This window comes from Vulpes vulpes, chromosome 9 (genome assembly GCF_048418805.1).
Source record: "Vulpes vulpes isolate BD-2025 chromosome 9, VulVul3, whole genome shotgun sequence".
Taxonomy (NCBI): Eukaryota; Metazoa; Chordata; class Mammalia; order Carnivora; family Canidae; genus Vulpes; species Vulpes vulpes.
This window is the reverse complement of record NC_132788.1, coordinates 87,360,252-87,379,586: the sequence shown is the minus strand read 5'-3', so window position 1 is coordinate 87,379,586 and position 19,335 is coordinate 87,360,252. Positions and strand designations below refer to the sequence as shown.

At 35.1% G+C, this 19,335-nt stretch overlaps 1 protein-coding gene across 36 annotated transcripts in view; it reads right to left on the bottom strand.

Annotated features, from left to right (window-relative positions):
• ERC2 (ELKS/RAB6-interacting/CAST family member 2) overlaps window positions 1-19,335 on the bottom strand; it is a 906,155-nt gene that overhangs the window by 479,415 nt on the left and 407,405 nt on the right. For all 36 annotated transcript variants that reach the window (XR_011994371.1, XR_011994367.1, XR_011994370.1 and 33 more), the window contains one exon: window positions 332-469. Coding sequence is in view for 21 of the 36 variants with exons in the window: in XM_072720744.1 (XP_072576845.1) it covers window positions 332-469 (138 nt within the window). In the remaining 15 variants the exon portion in view is untranslated. The remainder of the gene's footprint in view (window positions 1-331; window positions 470-19,335) is intronic.

Genomic DNA, 19,335 nt, shown 5'->3' with positions numbered 1-19,335 from the left:
AGCTGATCAGATATGAGCCAGATCATATGAAGGGATAGACCATAAGGGTCAGGTTAAGGATTTTAGTTTTTATCAACCTAAGAACAATAACAAGCTAGTTAAAGTTTTTAACCAGGGCCAAATGTGATATGATCTGGTTTGCATTTCAAGGTTCTCCTGGCTTATTCAATGTGCCAAGTATACTGAGGAGGGTTAACATGAGAGTGGGAGGTCCAGCTGGGATGGAGTTTAGTGTAAGCCCATGGAGAAAAGCGGGCACATTTAAATGCATTTAGATCATCTCCTCCCAACCATGTTTCCCTAAATCCCCCACTTTTTAGCCCAAGCTCACCTTTTCTGACAAAGCCTCTTCAAGTGTTGCTAGCGCAGTATCCGTATTACTGGAATCCGTCTGCAAGGACTTGACTCTGTCTTTCAAATTGGTTAGTTGTTTATCTTTATCCCTAAGTTGTTCTTGCAAGTTTTCAATCTGAAAATAAAGATCACCATATTCAATGCATATTTTATTAAATATCCAAGGCCAAGATTCCTGAGGAGGACCTGTTGTTAAAAAATATACCTTAGCTTATGGGCATTGTCAGCATTGAGGTTACACTAACTTAGAATCATTTTGATGAGACCTCATCCTTCCATGTAATCAACTTCATATTTAAATGGTGATACAGATGAGTAGACCATCTCCTTCCATACAATATAAGCCTGTCAAACATGTAAACACTGTTATTTCTACCTATTTCTATTCCTCCGACCAGAACAATCCATAATCTAATCTTCATATAGTGAATCAGAGAAATACATATGCAGGATCTATTCATTCAGTGAAAAGACATATTAATTAGGTGTCCATTCTGCATTAAGCACCATATCAATATATGGCAGAACCTATGTAGTTATTCAGTCACTCCTTTATTCGGTATTAAACTTTCTGATATGCCAAATGTTGTCAAGTGGCTATTTCAAAGTAACCACATGAAAAGCCAAGTAGGTTATCATCAGTAGACTGTTAATGGGAAGAACTTGTGATATAAATCAAATGTAGCAAGTACTAAACACTCCATTTAGCAACTAAGTCATGTGCTGGCAACCAACCAGCCACTTTTATCCACTATCTGCAGCCTGAAATAAACACGCCAAATAGCTGATTATAACGCCTGCCCATGAGCAGCAGCAAGGACCTTTCCTGGGCATTGCGTGCATTATCATTCATGTTTTTATTCTCTGCTTTCAAACCATGTATTTCTTATCTAAGGATTAAAAAAAGCTCACTGTACAAACAATTTATTCATATTAAGGGTTTTAAAGTGACAAGTGAAAAAGGCAGTACAACTCTAAGATAAGTCCATTCAAAATATTTGTATTCTGCACACAGGCTTTCGCAGGAAATCATTCCAAATGCATGTTTAACAATGTGTGACTTAAACAAATTTTTGGATTATTTGATTCATTTAGCATAAATCTGGAATACAATACAAATAATGACAGAAGTTGCAGCTACACGAGGAGGAGGACTAGAGGGTGACAGCAGAGGTGGTAGTAGTAGGAGCAGCAAAATCACCCTGAATGCAAAGACAATGACCCTGGTGACCCTCAACTGCCAAGACATGGGACTTGGCTAATTTTTCCAGTGGCTACAATGGATTTGGACTAACAGATGGACTTTTCGCCTTCCTTCCTTCTTACTTTATCCCTTCCTTCTTCCTTTTCTTTTTCTCACCAATGTATCTTTTTAATAAGACATGTCTTCTGCCTTCAGACAAACATCCTGGAAACTCAAGTTATAAGTCAAATAATTAACCCTCTCCTTCATCAAAATGCAATGTATTCTTGCCCACCTACAACTGTGAGAAAATTCGCTATCCTTCCAATGAAAACCCAGGAACTCAAAAGGCATAATTATCTGCAGTCAAAACAGAGCTTCCTCCATTCCAGACAAGTGTTCATGCAGTTTCACAACACCATAAATAAATATATGGGTGAGCAAGAATATGGATGGTTACATATCAGAATGATACTCATTATATAAAAGAAGCCAACAGCTGAGAGGACTGGCTCTTCAAGGAGAGTGTGTACTATTAGTTTGCATATACCCACACCCACAGATATATCTGTATACACGGATATTTGTAGATCCATGGTAGTTCCAAGCAAACTGATGAGGTACCCCCTGTCACTCTGGGAGACAGTTCCCTGGACAGGACTGAGGATTTCTTCTTTCAGGCATGAGCTCTGGGGCAGTGGTAGACAAGGATTTCAAGTGACTTTCGGCACTGGAAATAGAGGCTAAAAGGCTCACTTATGACCTATGAGACACTCCTTAGGGCCTCCCCAAATCCCTGAAAGGACTGAGACAGTTTAGGGTCAGGATCCTACCAGTATGCAGGTAAGGTAATGTAACACTTGGTATTTTCCATTTTTTTAATATTACAGTGGATACTAATGGGTAGAAGATGGTTTAGTTTTGATTTTCATTTCCCTACTGACTAACGATGTTGAGTGATCTTTTTCATGTGCTTACTTAGCCATCTATATACTGTATACCGTTTGGAGAGAAATACCTATTCAAGCCTTTTGCCCATTTTAAAATCACATTGTTTGATTTTTGTTGAATTTTAGGAATTCTCTATATATTCTTCATATTAATCCCTTATCACATATATAATTTATGAATATTTTCTCCAATTCTGTGGGTTGCCTTTTTACTCTGCTGATAGTCTCTTAACATGTAAATTCTCCCCTTCGTACTGCTTTCTCTATATTCCATTAAGTTCTGGTACATTTCACTTTTGTTTTCATTCACCTTTAAGTATTTTTCATTTCTCTTGTGAATTGTTTTGATCCATTCATTGTTTAAAAGTGTGTTGCTTAATTCCCACAAATTTACAAAATTTCCAGTTTTTCTGTTACTGATATCTAACCTCATCTTTTTTGTTGTATATATATTTTTTATTGGAGTTCATATGCCCACATATAGCATAACACCCAGTGCTCAAGCCGTCAAGTGCCCCCCTCAGTACCTGTCACTCAGTCACCCCAACTTCCCACCCGCCTCCCTTTCCACCACCCCTTGTTCGTTTCCCAGAGTTAGGGGTCTCTCATGTTCTATCACCCTCTCTGACATTTCCCACTCATTTTCTCTCCTTTCCCCTTTATTCCCTTTCACTATTTTTTATATTCCCCAAATGAATGAGACCATATAATTTTGTCCTTCTTCTGATTTCACTCAGCATAATACCCTCCAGTTCCATCCACGTTGAAGCAAATGGTGGGTATTTGTCATTTCGAATGGCTGAATAATATTCCATTGTATACATATACCACAATTTCTTTATCCATTCATCTTTCAATGGACATGGGGGTTCCTTCCACAGTTTGGCTACTGTGGACATTGCTGCTATAAACATTGGGGTGCAGGTGTCCTGCCGTTTCACTGCATCTGTACCTTTGGGGTAAATCCCCAGCAGTGCAATTGCTGGGTCGTAGGGTAGTTCTATTTTTAACTCTTTGAGGAACCTCCACACAGTTTTCCAGAGTAGCTATACAGTTCACAGTCCTACCCACAGTGCAAGAGGGTTCCCCTTTCTCCACACCCTCTCCAACATTTGTTGTTTCCTGTCTTGTTAATTTTCCCCATTCTCACTGGTGTGAGGTGGTATCTCATTGTGATTTTGATTTGTATTTCCCTGATGGCAAATGATGCGGAGCATTTTCTCATGTGCTTGTTGGCCATGTCTATGTCTTCCTCTGTGAAATTTCTGTTCATGTCTTTTGTGGTTGGAGAAGATACTTTGTATAATATCCATCTTTTAAAATCTATTGAGACTTAACCTGTGAGCTGTCATAAGGTCTACCCAGGGGAATGTCCTCTGTGCACTTGAGAAAAATGCACATGCTGTCATTGTTGGGCAGAGTGTTCTGAATGTGTCTGTTAGATCTTATTGATTTATTGTATTGTTTAGGTCCTCTGTTTCCCTACTTAATTTCTTTCTGATTGTTTTATTATTCAGAGTGCAGTACTGAAATCTCCAACTATTATTGCAAAACTATCTTCTTCCTCTTTCAGTTCTATCAGCTTTTACTTCACATATTTTGATGGTCTGGCATTAGGTTCATAAATGCTTGTAATTGTCATATCTTCTTGTATTGAAACTTTCATTAATTTATAATGCCTTTGTCTCTTACAAACTTCTCTGACTTAAAGTCTGTTTTGTCTCTTTCAGGTACTACTTGCATAGAACGTATTTCTCCATCCTTTCATTTTCAATCTATTCGTGTCTTTTGGATCTAAAGTCATTCCATTGTAGACTGCATATAGTTGGACCATTGTGCAGAGCTTAGAGGGGTGTGTGTTTGTTTCTTTGTTCTTAGTTCATTCTGCCAATCTCTTACAATTAGAGTTTAATCCATTTACATTTAAAGGAATTACTGAAAGGGAGGGATTTATATCTGTCATTTTGCTATTTGTTTCTGTATACCTTATAATGTTTTTATTCCTCATTTCCTGCATTACTGTCTTCTTTTGTACCTACCTGATATTTTTGTAGTGAAATGATTAAATTCTATTATCATTTTGTATGTGTGTATATATACTACAGCTAGCTATTTTCTTTTTGGTTACCATGGGAATTACATGTAACATCCTAAATTTATGACAGTTAATTTTAACACTGAATTTATATCAGCTTGGCTTCAATAACATACAAAAATCTCTGCTCTTCTATAACTCCATCTTCACCCCTTTTGGTTACCAATGTCACAAAATTTTATCTTTATACATTGTGTATTCCCAAACACAAATAATAATTCTTTTAAAGGCATTAGTCTCTTACATTATGTAAAAAATGAAACATGGAGTTACAAACCAAAGTTACAATACTAGCTTTTAGACTAATAAATTTTGTAATATATTAGTCTCTTAGATCATGTAGAAAACAAAAAGTGGAATTACATACCATCATTACAATAATACTTTTATAATTGCCTATGTACTTAGCTTTATTGAGATATTTATTTCTTCACAAGGCTTTAAGTTACCATCTAGTGTCCTTTCATTTCAACCTGCACGACTTCCTTGAGCATTTCTTGTAAGGCAGCTATAATGGTAACAAATTCCTAAACTTTTGTTTTTTGGGAGAGTATCTTAATTTTTCCCCCACTTTTTTTTTTAAGATTTTACTTATTTATTCATAGAGACACAGAGAGAGACAGAGAGAGACAGAGAGAGAGGCAGAGGCACGGACAGAGGGAGAAGTAGGCTCCACACAGGGGGCCCGACATGGGACTAGATCCCTGGTCCCCAGGATCATATCCCGGGCTGCAGGCATCGCCAAACCACTGCGCCAGCGGGGCTGCCCCTTCCCTCACTTTTAAAAAAAATTTTTGTTCAAATTCAATTTAATTAACTTATAGTGTATTATTAGTTTCCAGGGTAGAATTTAGTGATTCATCAGTTATAAATAACACCCAGTGCTTATTACATCAAGTGTCCTCCTTAATGCCCATCAGCCAGTTACCCCGTCTCCCCACACACCTCCCCTCCAGCAACTCTCACTTTGTTTCTTCATATAGTTAAGAGTCTTTTATTGTTTGCCTCTCTCTTGAAGAACAGTTTTTCTGTTTATAGGATTCTTGGTTTAGCACTTTGATTATATCAACTCATTGCCTTCTGACCTCCAAAGTTTCTGATCAGAAGTCTGCTTATCACCTTATTTAGGATCTCTTACAAGTGACAAGCCACTTCTCTCTTGATATTTTCAAATGTATATCTGTCTCTATATTTCAAAAGTTTGATTATAATGGGTCTTGGTGTGGGCACCTTTGAATTAATCTTTCTGGGAGTTTATTGAGCTTCCTGGATATAATTAAATTTGGAAAGTATCAACCATTATTTCCTCAAATATTCTTTTTGCACCTCTCTCTTCTCTTTCTGGGACTCTTATAATATGTGTGTTTGTCCACTTGATGATGCCCCACAGGGCTCTCAGGTTCTCTTTATTTTTCTTCAATCACTTCTTTTTGTATCAAGTTCATTGATTATTTCTTGTCTCTGCTCAAAGTTGCCTTTGATTCCTTATACTGAATTTTTCATTTCAGTTATTGTAATTTTCAGCTCCAGAATTTTGTTTTGATTTGAGTTTTCTACCTTTTCATTGATGTTTCCATTTTGCTCATACATTATTTTCTTTACTTTTCCCACATCTCCCATTTATTCTTTGAGCACCTTTAAGAGTATTGTTTTAAAATCTTTGTCTAATAGATCTGCCATCAAGTCTTCTCAGGGTCAGTTTCTGTCATTTTTTTCCTTTGAACAGATCATACTGTCCAGCTTTCTGAATGCCTTGTGATTTTTGTTGTTGAAAACTGTTGTGGAAACTCATAATGTGGTAACTCTGGAAATCAGATTCTCTCCATTTCCCACGGTGTGCTACTTTTTCTTACCATTTTTATTGTTTGGAGTTTGTTGTTACTGTTGTTGTTATTGTTTTTGTAGGATATCTCCATGCAAAGATTAGACTGAGGTATAAATATGAGGTCTTCTTGGGTCCTTTCTGAGCCTATGCCTTTTCCCAGGTATGTGTCACAACTTTCTAATTTTCTTTATATACATATAATTGTCCACGAATGCCCTAATCTTCAATGTATGGCTCTCAAAAGAGAAAAAGAAAATGAATGAGGAGGAAAAAGGACTGCCAGCCCACCAAGTCCCTGGAAGTCAGTTCAGCAGAGGAAGATGGGATGTGTACCAATGGTGGGAGGGACAACAACAATGGCTGCTGACTCTGCTGACCTCTGAGATGAGAAGCAACAATCAATGATCAGAACACAAATCCTTGATATTTGATAGGTGGTTTCTTTTTGCTTGCCCTGGCTCCTATAAGCTGTGTGTGGGCTGTTCCAGGCACACATGTTCAGCTGCCTGCCACTAGACTAAAGGGTGGGAAATGGTTAGCTTTCACTGTGTTAAGAGCTAATATTGTCCAAAATCAATGGCATTTTACCATCTAAGCCTTCCTCCAGAAGTTGTAAGCCTTCCATAGACTCCAGAGGTCCAAAATAGTTACATCAGACAGATTCTGACAGTGCCATTGTTGTCTAGATGGAGAGATGAAATACTGGTGCCTCCTATTCTTCCATCTTCCCAGAATCCTCCTTCAGAAATACCCTTTATATAATACCAAGGAAAACACAAAACTGATCCACCAATACAGAATCCACTAAACGATGGATTTAAATACAAATATTTAAATCAGGGATCCCTGGGTGGCACAGCGGTTTAGCGCCTGCCTTTGGCCCAGGGCGCGATCCTGGAGATCTGGGATCGAATCCCACGTCGGGCTCCCGGTGCATGGAGCCTGCTTCTCCCTCTGCCTATGTCTCTGCCTCTCTCTCTCTCTCTGTGACTATCATAAATTTAAAAAAAAAAATTTTTTTTTAAATATGTTTTAAAAAAATAAAATAAAATAAAATAAAATAAAATAAAATAAAATAAAATAAAATAAAATAAAATAAAATAAATCAACCCATTTGTATTGGGTTTCCATTACTGCATAAAATAGTACCACAAACTTTGCAGGTTATAACAACATGAATTTATTGCCCCACAATCTATAGATCAGAAGTCCAAGCATGGTATAATTGGTTTCTCTTCCTATGGTCTCAGAAAGTTGACATCAAAGATCAAACAGGCTGAGTTCTCATCTGAACTTAGGATCCTCTTTCAAGATCATTCAGGTTGTTGGCATTACTTATTTCATTACTGGCTATTGGCCAGCAGTTGCTCTCAGCAACTAGAACTTGCCTTAGATCCTTTCTACATGCCCCTAACCATCTTCAGAACTAGCAACAGAGAACCTCTTACATGTCAAATTCCCTCCCCCATGTTTTGAATTTTTCTGAGTTTTCTGTCTCTGACCTCTAGACTCAGATTTACAATGCTCAGGTGATTAGTATAATCTCACTTTTCATTAACTCAAGGTCAACTGAATATGAACTTTAATTACATCTGCAAATTTTCTTTTGCATAAAATGTATCTAAACATTGACATAACACCAGGGGGCCCATGTCATGAGGGCCATCCTAGAATTCAGGTTACTAAACCCATATATTTCATCTATAACAAAAACATAGTAGTCTTTTAAAAGATTCCTTGAACAAAGAATTCTGCAAGAGAAATTTATCCAAATCTGAAGAATTAATTATAATGGGATGTGTGACATTTTAAGTAGTATTTCTGATGTAGCCATTTTTATACAGCTTAAAATTAAAATTAACTTTAAGCTTATAAAAAAGTTAGGTAATGGATACACCAGACCTCTTCACTACAAGCCAGGCACTGCCCTAAATACTTGTTTTTTTAAAAACTTTTTATAATGAGATAATTGATATTTCCATGCACTTGTAAGAAGCAATATAAACTGATACCTTACTCTTGTTACTCAGTTTCCTTTAGTAGTAACATAACTATAGCACAGTATCATAACCTGGAAATTGATATTCATACAATCCATTGATCTTATTCAGGTGTCACCATTTTTATATGCACTCACTGAAGTGAGTATATGTCTGTGTCTGATTTAGTTCTATGCAATTGTATTATATGTACAGATTCATGTGACCACCATCAAAGTCAGGATACAAAACAATTCCATCTCCCAAAAGATCCCTTGTGTTGTCCTTTTGTAATTGCACCCACTATTCTCTGTCTCTGTCCCCATCTCTAACCCCTGGCAACAATGAATCTGTCCTATATTCTACAACTTTGTCATTTCATAGATGTTACATAAAAGTAGGCACACAGTATATAACATAACTTCTGGCATTGTTTGTTAGTTTGTTTTTTCCACTCAGTATGATTCTCTGGAAACCTGTCCAAGTTGTTATCTTTATCAATAATTTGTTCTCTTTTATTACTAAGTAGTAGTCCATGGTATGGATATACTAGCCTGTTTAACAATTCACCTGTTAAAGGATGTTTCAGCTGTTTCTGGTTTGGGGCTATTACAAATAGCCTACTATAAACATTCACGTGTAAGTTTTTTCTATGAATATAAATTTTCATTTAGCTGAGATAAATGCCACCAGAGTAAAATTTCTGGGTCATAAGAACTTGCAATTTTAGCTGTATAAGCAACTGTCAAACTGTTTTCCAGAGTGGCTATACCATTTTACATTCCCACCAGCAATGTAGGAATGATCTAGTTTTTCTACATTCCCACCAACACTTAGTGTTGTCATTACTCCTTGTTTTAGTAATTCTGATAGATATATAGTGACATCTCATTGTAGTTTTATTTTGCATTTCCCTAATGGTTAATGAGTTGAACATCTTTTCATGTGCTTATTTGCCATCTGTGCACATTCTCTACAGTTAATATCTATCTGTTCATGTCTTTCAGCTATTTTCTAATTGGATTGGTTTTGGTTTTGTTTTACCGTTGATTTTGCAGTTCTTTTGAGAGTATTCTAGATACCAATCGCTTATAAGATAATATGGTTTACAATTACTTTCTCCCAGTCTGTATCCTGTCTTTTCATCCTCTTAAAAATTTTTTTTAATTTTTATTTATTTATGATAGTCACAGAGAGAGAGAGAGAGAGAGAGAGAGAGAGAGAGAGAGGCAGAGACATAGGCAGAGGGAGAAGCAGGCTCCATGCACCGGGAGCCCGATGTGAGATTCGATCCCGGGTCTCCAGGATCGCGCCCTGGGCCAAAGGCAAGCGCCAAACCACTGCGCCACCCAGGGATCCCTCTTTTCATCCTCTTAATAGGATGTTTCAACAGCAGAAAGTCCAATTTATTTTTTTAAGATATTATTTATTTATTCATGAGAGACACAGAGAGAGAAAGAGAGAGAGAGAGTGGCAGAGACACAGGCAGAGGGAGAAGCAGGTTCCATGCAGGGAGCCCGACATGGGCCTCAGTCCCGGGACTCCAGGATCACGCCCTGGGCCGAAGGCAGGTGCCAAACCGCTGAGCCACCCAGGGATCCCCCAGAAAGTCCAATCATGCTTTTAATGAACTCATTGCTTTGCTTTAGATTCTGAAGATTTTATCCTATAGTTTTTCTAATACCTTTACAGGTTCATGTTTTACAGTTGAGTCCATGGTTTACTTTGAGCTAATTTTTATATAAGATATGAGGATTGGGTCAATGTTCATTTTTATTGCCTTTAGATATCCAGTTGATCAAACACCATTTGTTAAAAAATCTATTCTTCCTCCATTGAAATGTCTTTGCACCATTGACAAATATCAATTAGGCACTGTTGTGTGGGTATACATCTGGATTCTCAATTCTGTCCCACTGACCTACCTCTCTATCACTCCAATAATAGGAGATTTTCTTGATTACAGTAGCTATATAGTAAGGACTAATATCACCTTTTCTTTTTCAAGAATGTTTTAGCCAATCTAGGACTTGTGCCTTTCCATAAAAAATATGTAATAAGCCTGTTTATGTCAACAAAAATCCTTGAAGTTTTGAAAAGAATTTCATTAAACCTATAGCTCAATTTGGGAAGAAGTAATACCTTTAATATGTTTTCAAAACCATAAATACAGTCCATATCCTCTTTGATTTCTTTCATTAACATTTTATAAATTTCAGCATACAGATCCTGTACATGTTTTGGTAAATTTATTTCTAAATATTTAATTTTCTTTGGAAATTTAATTTATTATTTTTAAATTTATTATTTATTAATTTATTATTTATAACAAACATATAATAATATATAATAATAAATATAAGAATTTATTATTAAAATTTATTTAATTTTATTTTGTACATATAGATTTTAGTATATGAAAATGTAATAATTTTTGTTTGTTGACCTTATATCCTGAGATTTTACTGAAATCACTTATCAACTCTAGGAGTTTTTTTTTCCTTTTAAATATACTCTGCAATTTTCTATATAGACAATCATGTCATCTGCAAAAAAGGATGGGTTTTTGTTTTTTGTTTTCTTATCACAGTGGTGAGAACTTCAGAGTACTACGTTACATCCTTGCCTTTTACCTGAATTTAGGGGAAATATATTTAGTTTTAATAATAAAAGACAGATGTGAGCTGTGGTTTTTTTGTATATGTTCCTTATCAAGCTGAGATGGTTCCCCTCTATTCCTAACGTGTTTAGAGTTTTTAATCATAAATGAGTGTTGAATTTTATAAAATGCTTTTTCTATATTAATATGATTATATTTTTACATTTTTTATTTTTTATTCTGTTCATATATCGTGGATTACAATGATTGATTTTTTTCAATGATTGATTTTTAAATGTTGAACCAGCCTTGTACAACTGAGACAAATCCCACTTTGTCATGATATATTATTCTTTTAATAAATTTTTGCATTTAATTTTCTAATATTTTGTTAAGGGGTTTAAATTTTTGCATTTGATTTTCTAATATTTTGTTGAGGGGTTTTTATTTAAGTTCATGAGACATAGTGGGCTGTGGTTTAAGTGGTGGGGGATTTTGCTTTTTTTATTGTATTATTTTGTTTCAGGTATCAAGGTAATACTATCCTCATAAATTAGTTGAAAAATATTCTCTCTTCTCAATTTCAGGAAGAAATTGAGTATAATTGGTGTTAATTCTTTAACTGTTTTGTAAAATTCTCCAGTGAAGCTATCTGGGCCTAGAAACATCTCTTGTAGGATCATTTAAATTAAAAGTTCAATTTATCTAACAGTTATAAGATTATTCAGGTTATGTATTTCATCTTGGTTGTTTTGATAGTTTGTCCTGAGCCAAAACCAAAAGTTGGATGCTTAACCAACTGAGCCACCCAGGTGCCCCTCCTCTATCAATTTTTTAAGGGCTATGAAATATGTAATGATATCTCTTGCTTCATTTCTGATATTCGTGATTTTCATCCTCTCTCTTTCATATTTGTCAGTGGTGCTGGAGGTTTACCAATTTTACTGATTTTTTCAAAGCAGCAGCTTTAATTAATTTTTTTTTGTTTCCATGTTTTCAATTTTATTGATTTCTGCTTTACTATTATTCTTCCTTATATTTCCATTGGGTTTATTTTGTTCTTTTTCTGGTTTATTGAGGTAGAAACTTTGATTATTCATTTGCAACATTTCCTCTTTTCTAATGTAGCCATTTAATCACATAAATTTCCCTTCAGCACTATTTTAGTTGCATCCCACAAATTTTTGATATATTGTATTTTCATTTTCATTCAGCTATGTGTATATTTTTCCTTTCTGACTTCATCTTTGAGGCTTAGATTATCAAATACTTAGTGTCTTTGTTGATTTTTTTTAAGATTTTAATTTTTTTAGGTAATCTCTACACCCAATGTGGGTGTGAACCCACAACCTCAAGATTGAGAGTCATATAATTTATCAACTGAGCCAGCCAGGCACCCCTACTTAGCATCTTTGAACCATGGATTACTTGTAGATTCTCGTATCCTTCTATTATTGAATTCTAGTTGGATTCCATGATGGTGATAGAACATACTGTATGTATTCAATTCTTTCAAATAGTTCAGGTTTATTTTACAACCCGGAATATGCTCTATCTTAATCAATGTCACATGTGCACTTGAAAAGAACATACAGTTCACAGTTGTTGGGTAGAGTCTTCTATAAATATCAATTAGCTTTTATTAGTTGATAGAGCTATTCAGTTTGTATCTTTGCTAATTTTCTGTCTTTAATTTTATCAATTGCTGATAGTGAAGTATGGAAGTCCCCAACTATAATTCTGAATTTGTGTATTTCTCTTTTCAGTTCTATCAGTTTTTATTTCATATATTTTGTTTGGTACATACACCTTGAAGATCACTATGTCTTCTTGGCAAATTATTTCCTTTATTATGTAATGTCTCCTACTGTTCCTAGTAATTTTCTTTGCTCTGAAGTTAATCTGTTTTTTTTAGATTTTATTTATTTGTTTGTTTATTTATTTTTATTTATTCATGAGAGACATAGAAAGAGAGAGAAAGGCAGAGACACAGGCAGAGGGAGAAGCAGGCTCCATAGAAGCCTGATATAGGTATTGATCCCGAGACTCCAGGATCATGCCCTGAGCCAAAGGCCGACACTCAACCACTGAGCCACCCAGATGTCCCTTTAATTTGGTATTAATGTAACCATTTCTCCTTTTGAAAAATTAATGTTAGGAGCACCTGGGTGGCTCAGTTAGTTAAGCATTCAAGTCTTGATTTTGGCTCAGGTTGTGAAATCTCAGGGTTATGAGATCAAGTCCTCTGTTGGGCTCTGTACTAGGTATGCATCTTGCTTAAGATTCTCTCTCTCCCTCTCCTTTTGCACCTCCCCCCCCTCACATTTTCTCTATTGCTCTCTCTAAAAAAAAAAAAGTTAACATGATATATCTTTTTCTGTTCTATTATTTTCAACCTACAATGTCATTATGTTTGAGGTGAATTTCCTATAGACAGCATACAATTGTGTCATGGGTTTTTTGGGTTTTTTGGATCCACCTGCATAATCTCTCTTAATTGGTATATTTTGACCATTTACATAAAGTAATTACTGATATATTAGGGCTTAAACCTGCCATTTTATTATTTGTTTTATGTTCATTTCCTTCATTTCTTTTTTGTCTTCCTGAAGGTTACTGGATATATATTTAGGAATCTGTCTTCATTTACTTATACAATTTTTGCATATAGAGTTTTGTATATTTTCTTAGCAACTGCTGTATGTGGTACAATTTACATATGAAACATGTCATAACTTACTGATATAAATGTTTTTCCATTTCAAGTGGAGTACCAAAATTTCACTTACTTAAGGTCATTTTACCTTCCCCACCTTTTAAATCCAATTGCCTCATTATTTCCTCTACATACATGAGTACAACAGATATTGCTATAATATTTTCAACTGTCAAATATGATTTGTAAAAATTATGAGAATGAAGAGTTCAATATATTTATCCGTATTTTTCCATTCATTCCACTCTCTATTTTTTTTTCAATTTTTTTTTTAATTTAAATTCAACTTGCCAGCATATAGTATAACACCCACTGCTCATCCCATCAGGTGCCCTCCTCAGTGCCCATCACCCATTTACCCCAACCTCCCATCCACCTCCCCTTTCCTTTGTTTCCCAGAGTTAGGAATCTCTCATGGTTTGTTTCCTCTAATTTTTCCCACTCAATTCCCCTCTTTCCCTATAATCCCTTTCACTATTTCTTATATTCCATGTATGAGCGAAATCATATGATGATTGTTGCTTGGACATGGATGGAACTGGAGGTTATTATGCTGAGTGAAATAAGTCAATCAGAGATGGACAATCTTTCTTTTTTCTGAAGTTCAAATCCTGCTGTTATCATTTCCTTTCTGTTTAGACTTTCTTTTAGCCATTGTTCAAGAGTAGAACGGCTAGTGACAAACACTCTTGGTTTTCCCTTGTCTAAAAATGTCTTTATTTCTCTCTTCATTTGTGATGGATAGTTTTACCAGATAGTTTATGGCTGGCAGTTATTTTCTTTCTGTACTTTAAAAATATGTCAATTGTGTCTGGCCTCAATGGTTTCAGAGGAGAAATCCACTGTCATTTGAGTTGATATCCATCCCCCTATAAAAAATGAGTAATTTCTCTCTGGTTATCTAAAGATTTTTTTTCTTGTCTTAATTTTTAGATGTTTGTCATGTACCTTTGGGCTTATCCCATTTGGGGTTCACTCATCTTTTTAAATCTGGAGGTTTATATCTTTTGCCAAATTTGGGAAGTTTACAGCTATTATTTCTTCAAATATTTATTTAGTTCCATATTCTTTCTCATCTCTTTCTAGGGTTCTGATGATATGGTAGATCTTTTGTTATATAATCACAGTTCCCTGAGATCTGTTTATTTATTTTCCAGTATAGTTTTCCTCTGTTGTTCAGATTAAGTTCTATCAATCTGTTCTCAAGTTCACAGATTCTGCATTCTGTCATTTCCATTCTACTATGGAATCCTTCCAGTAAGGCTTTCCATTTTTTCAAAGAAATTTATAATTACTTGTTCAATCAATTTTATGATAATTTTTAAAAATTTTTTGTCAGATAATTCCAATATTTGATTCATCTTAGTGTTGGCATTAGTTGTTTTCTCTCATTCAAATTGTGCCTTTTCTGGCTCTTGGTATGAGGAGTAATATTCTATTATATCCTGGACATTTTGGATATATGTTAGATTTGTTTTATTTTGTTTTCCTATTTATATCTTCCACTTTAGCAAGCAGTCACCTTGTTTCAGTTTAGCATGTGGGTTCCGGGTGACCTCCATGGCTTGCTGACATTGCTACAAGGGGCAGGACAGCTCTCTGGTACCAGGGGCTTGAAAGCTGGGAATAGGTTGACCTGCCCTGACTCCACTGATGAAGCTGCTGTGGGCAGCTTGAGCCTGCCACTGCTGGCAGGTGTGAGATGGGGAACATGTTGGTACTCTGGGACTCTGCTAGCAATGCCATTGCGGGCAGAATGGGCTGGTGCTAAGTCCCAGGTGGGACTTCCCTTTCCCAGTCCTTTGGCCAGAGAGAACAGGCATTTCCTTCTCTTCATCCCTTCCTCCCTTCTAATCTCTTTCTCTCATCCTTCATCCTTCCTTCTTTTCATCTATTTTCTCTTGGCAGTTCAGGGTTGCAGGGCTCTCCAAATCCCAGGCAGGGATATATGAAAAACAAGAATAAAACCCAGGGAACTCATCATGGTATTCAATTCCTGAGGCCCCTAACCAATCCTTCTTCTATCCCAACTTTCAGAGTCCTTTTATGATTGTTGAATTATTTCTAAGCAATCTAAATTAAGTTGTATTTACAAAGAAGGGAAATGTGAGTTTATGCTATCTTATCCCAGAACTGGAAACCACCAAACACTTTTAAGAAATGGATTAATTTGCTCTTCAAAATCCCATCATGGATTTAAAATGAAAAGAAGCAAAGAAACTTGGTAAGGTGACCCAGATAACTAGTGGTGATGGGGGAATTCATACTCAAACTGTCCAACTGAGGCCCCAGCACTGCTTCAGTTTCCTCATGGCTGCACCAGAAGTCTTTAGAGCAGTAACTCTCAGCCTGCTTCCTGCACTACTACCTTAGTGGTCTACTCCCACCAGATGATAGAGGGAAGAGAGCCAGAGTCTAGCTGGGCAGTTGAGTAGTTTCAGAACCTGATTCCTTCATTTGAGATTCATTCCTGAGTGGCATGAAGCTACACAGCAAGTGAATTCAAACAAACTCAAGCAAACTCACTGTGTTGGTAAATATTCTCTTGGCCAAAATGCCAAATGCAAAGTGAAGAAAAGGATTTGCATGATATCACTAGCAGCTACATTTCTTATCATGGAGCTCGCACATAGTAGATCCTCGGTAAATAATTCTTGACTGTAATCAAAATGAACCAGCCCTTTAAATACTGGATGAGGCGTGGCTCAAATTACCTCCCACTAGACAGTGTTCCTGAGAACAAACAACCATACCATGACACCCTGTGGAATATTTGAGATACTGCACTTTGCAAGTTCTACCAAAGTTCAAATTCAAATGGACAGAGGTAAAACAGAAAAGACAATAGCTCCCCAAAATGCATAATCAATATTTAAAAGTCTAGAATGCTTTTTTGTCATCAGCAGTCTGACCCCAATGGATAAGCACTCTAAAATAAAAGTGCCTGTTTCCCATACTTAGTGCTTATCTGAATTCCAGACCACTTATATGATTTCCTTTCCTTTAAAACTAATTTTAAAATGTGATCCAAACTCTAACCAAGACAACATGTTCCCAAATAGTATGGTATTTTGTGTAATCTTTCCTATAGACATAAAATTATTAGGCAACAAATTTAAAACATCCCAATTTGTTCTAAAATGGAACATCCTGAAAATGTCCAATGATAAAATGACAGGCATGGTCTAAGGAAGCATCTAGAAATTCTCATGATGTAAAAATATTAATAAGTGATTACTGTGGATAAGATCTCCAAGGTTTGCTAATCACAGCAAAATCTACTAAGAGAATGGCAGTTTGGTTAAGAGGTCTGAGCCTCCTAAACAGAAAAAACTCCTTACATTGTGTAAACTCATTTCTGCTGAATGTCTTCATAGTCAGAAAGAAGATTTTACTTTTGTTTTCCACATTAAAAAAACCCTGAAGACCCATCAAATTTAGAGTGCAAAATATCCCCATGTTTTAATATTTTGTATTCCCCAAATAAAAGAAAAAGCAAAGCATAAACAAGGGAATCATTATATGTAGCAAAAGTACATTTGCAAACACATTGAACAGGAAATAATTAGTAACTTTTTATGACACTAATTTTATCTGAAAGTCATAGCTATATACATTATACAGCTTTAGTATCAATTTTCAACCATGTATATACCTTTCATATTTATGGACTTTTTAATTTATTCAAATAGCTGACATCAGAAAAATTGGTCTACTTCTTCAAACACACAAAACACAGAAAACAGGAATTAAAAAGGAAATAATGGGACACATAAAAAGAAAGACATAAAATAAAGTCTCATGAAAACTATATATAGGTGATTCTGAGAAAGATACAACAGATCTCCTGTAGATTTTCGTTTACGTATTTTCTTTTAATAGTTACAGATTTAATTTCCACTCTAACTCTTCTAAACTTAAAATTTAGTTAGCAAGATACTACCTGCCTTTCATGCTTGTTTTGTTGCTATCTAATTCCTAGGCTGCAATTCAATTAATTCAATTCTGCAATTCACCTAACTTTAAATTTTAAGTGTGTCATATAATCTTTGGCTATTTAAATAATGAATATTTTAGTAATTAAAAATTACTATTAAGATCACCAAAAAAAGAAAATCATTAAACTCTTTGGGATAAAAGTCTTTTCCTGTCTACACACTGTCAATAAACAAAGTGCTAATCTTGTCACTTTTTTGGCCACTGTCTCAGGAATGCTTCTTAAGTACTCAAAGGATTAAATTAAATCTCACCTGCAGACAGGCTTTTCAATTCAGCCGAAAACCTAGTTCTCAAAGGAAAATTACTTTCATCATCTTAAGTTAAAACCAATGATTCTATCCTTTGGAATTTGCAAGAAAATAGCAGCATCAAAGAAAACAATTCACTTCAAGAGAGTTTGTTCTTCAAGACTGTCTAAAAGAATTATTTCAGAGAGAATTCGTTTTAGGAAATATTTTCTCAAGGTCTTTCTAAGAGAGCCATAAAATTGTGTCATTTAAATTACTTCAAGTTGATGTCTTTTCACAATTTTGACTGTCTTTTTGGGGTTTTAGGAAGCTTTTTTTTTTTTTTAAGAATTTTTTTATTTATAGTTGTTTTGAACTCTAAGTTTGGCTTATGGTCTTCTTTTTTTTTTTAAAGAGATTATATAATTTTATGAGCTAAACATTTGAAACTCATGAAGGGAATAAAAGTAAAAGATGTATTTCTTTTGAATTCAAAAATGAAATAATAGAAGAAACTGAATTTGAGATTAAAAGTATATATGCATTTGGGGAAAGAATGACAGCACTCTACCTAGTACCCAAGCAACTATTTTTCAACTTAAAATATTCTATGTTCTTTAATTTAAGAAATACTTAATAGGATAAAATATTCATACTGTAGAAAATTTCCTCCTAAGAAGAGGTAGCATTTCAAAAAGTTCCCCACCATGTTGTTATAAGAGCCACTGGGGGGAGGATTAGGATGCGGTTCATTTTTGGACTCTTGCATCTACTTCCTAAATAAACAAATCCTGGCTCTTTCTCCCCAAATCAAATACAAACCCAGAGGAAGGACAAGGAGATGAACCACTAGACTGAAAAATAGAAACATTATGTCAAAGCACCCTACATCATTATTTGCAGACAATTTATTTTGTTATTGGTTAGTATCCTTCATGCTAAATGTTCTGTCCCCTACAGCAAATGTTCCATTTCAAAAACATAGTAACGTGCTGGAAATAGAAACCACCAAAGCAATAGTTCTGGTGGTTAGAGAATGTATTTATGGTAGATTAGAAAAATGAACATTAATCCTGAAGTTCAGTATGTATGAATCTTATTATCAATATAATTTGTAAAATAACCTAATAGTATATCAGAATTCTTCTTCAGTTGGAATAAAAGCTTTGTGAAACAGAAATTAAAGTACTATCCCTAAAAGAGCGCTCTGTTACATACAAGTATGGAAGGTAAGATTTCCAAACTCACTTTTTATTTTCATCTTAGAAATAACAAGAAATATAAAGGAATAGTAACATTTCTTCAACTAGGTCTATGAGCATGACCAGTTGGATGATCATTCTGTAACTCAGTATTTTTTTCTTTGACCTTTACAATTTATTTTAACAATGTGTTTTATCTATACTTT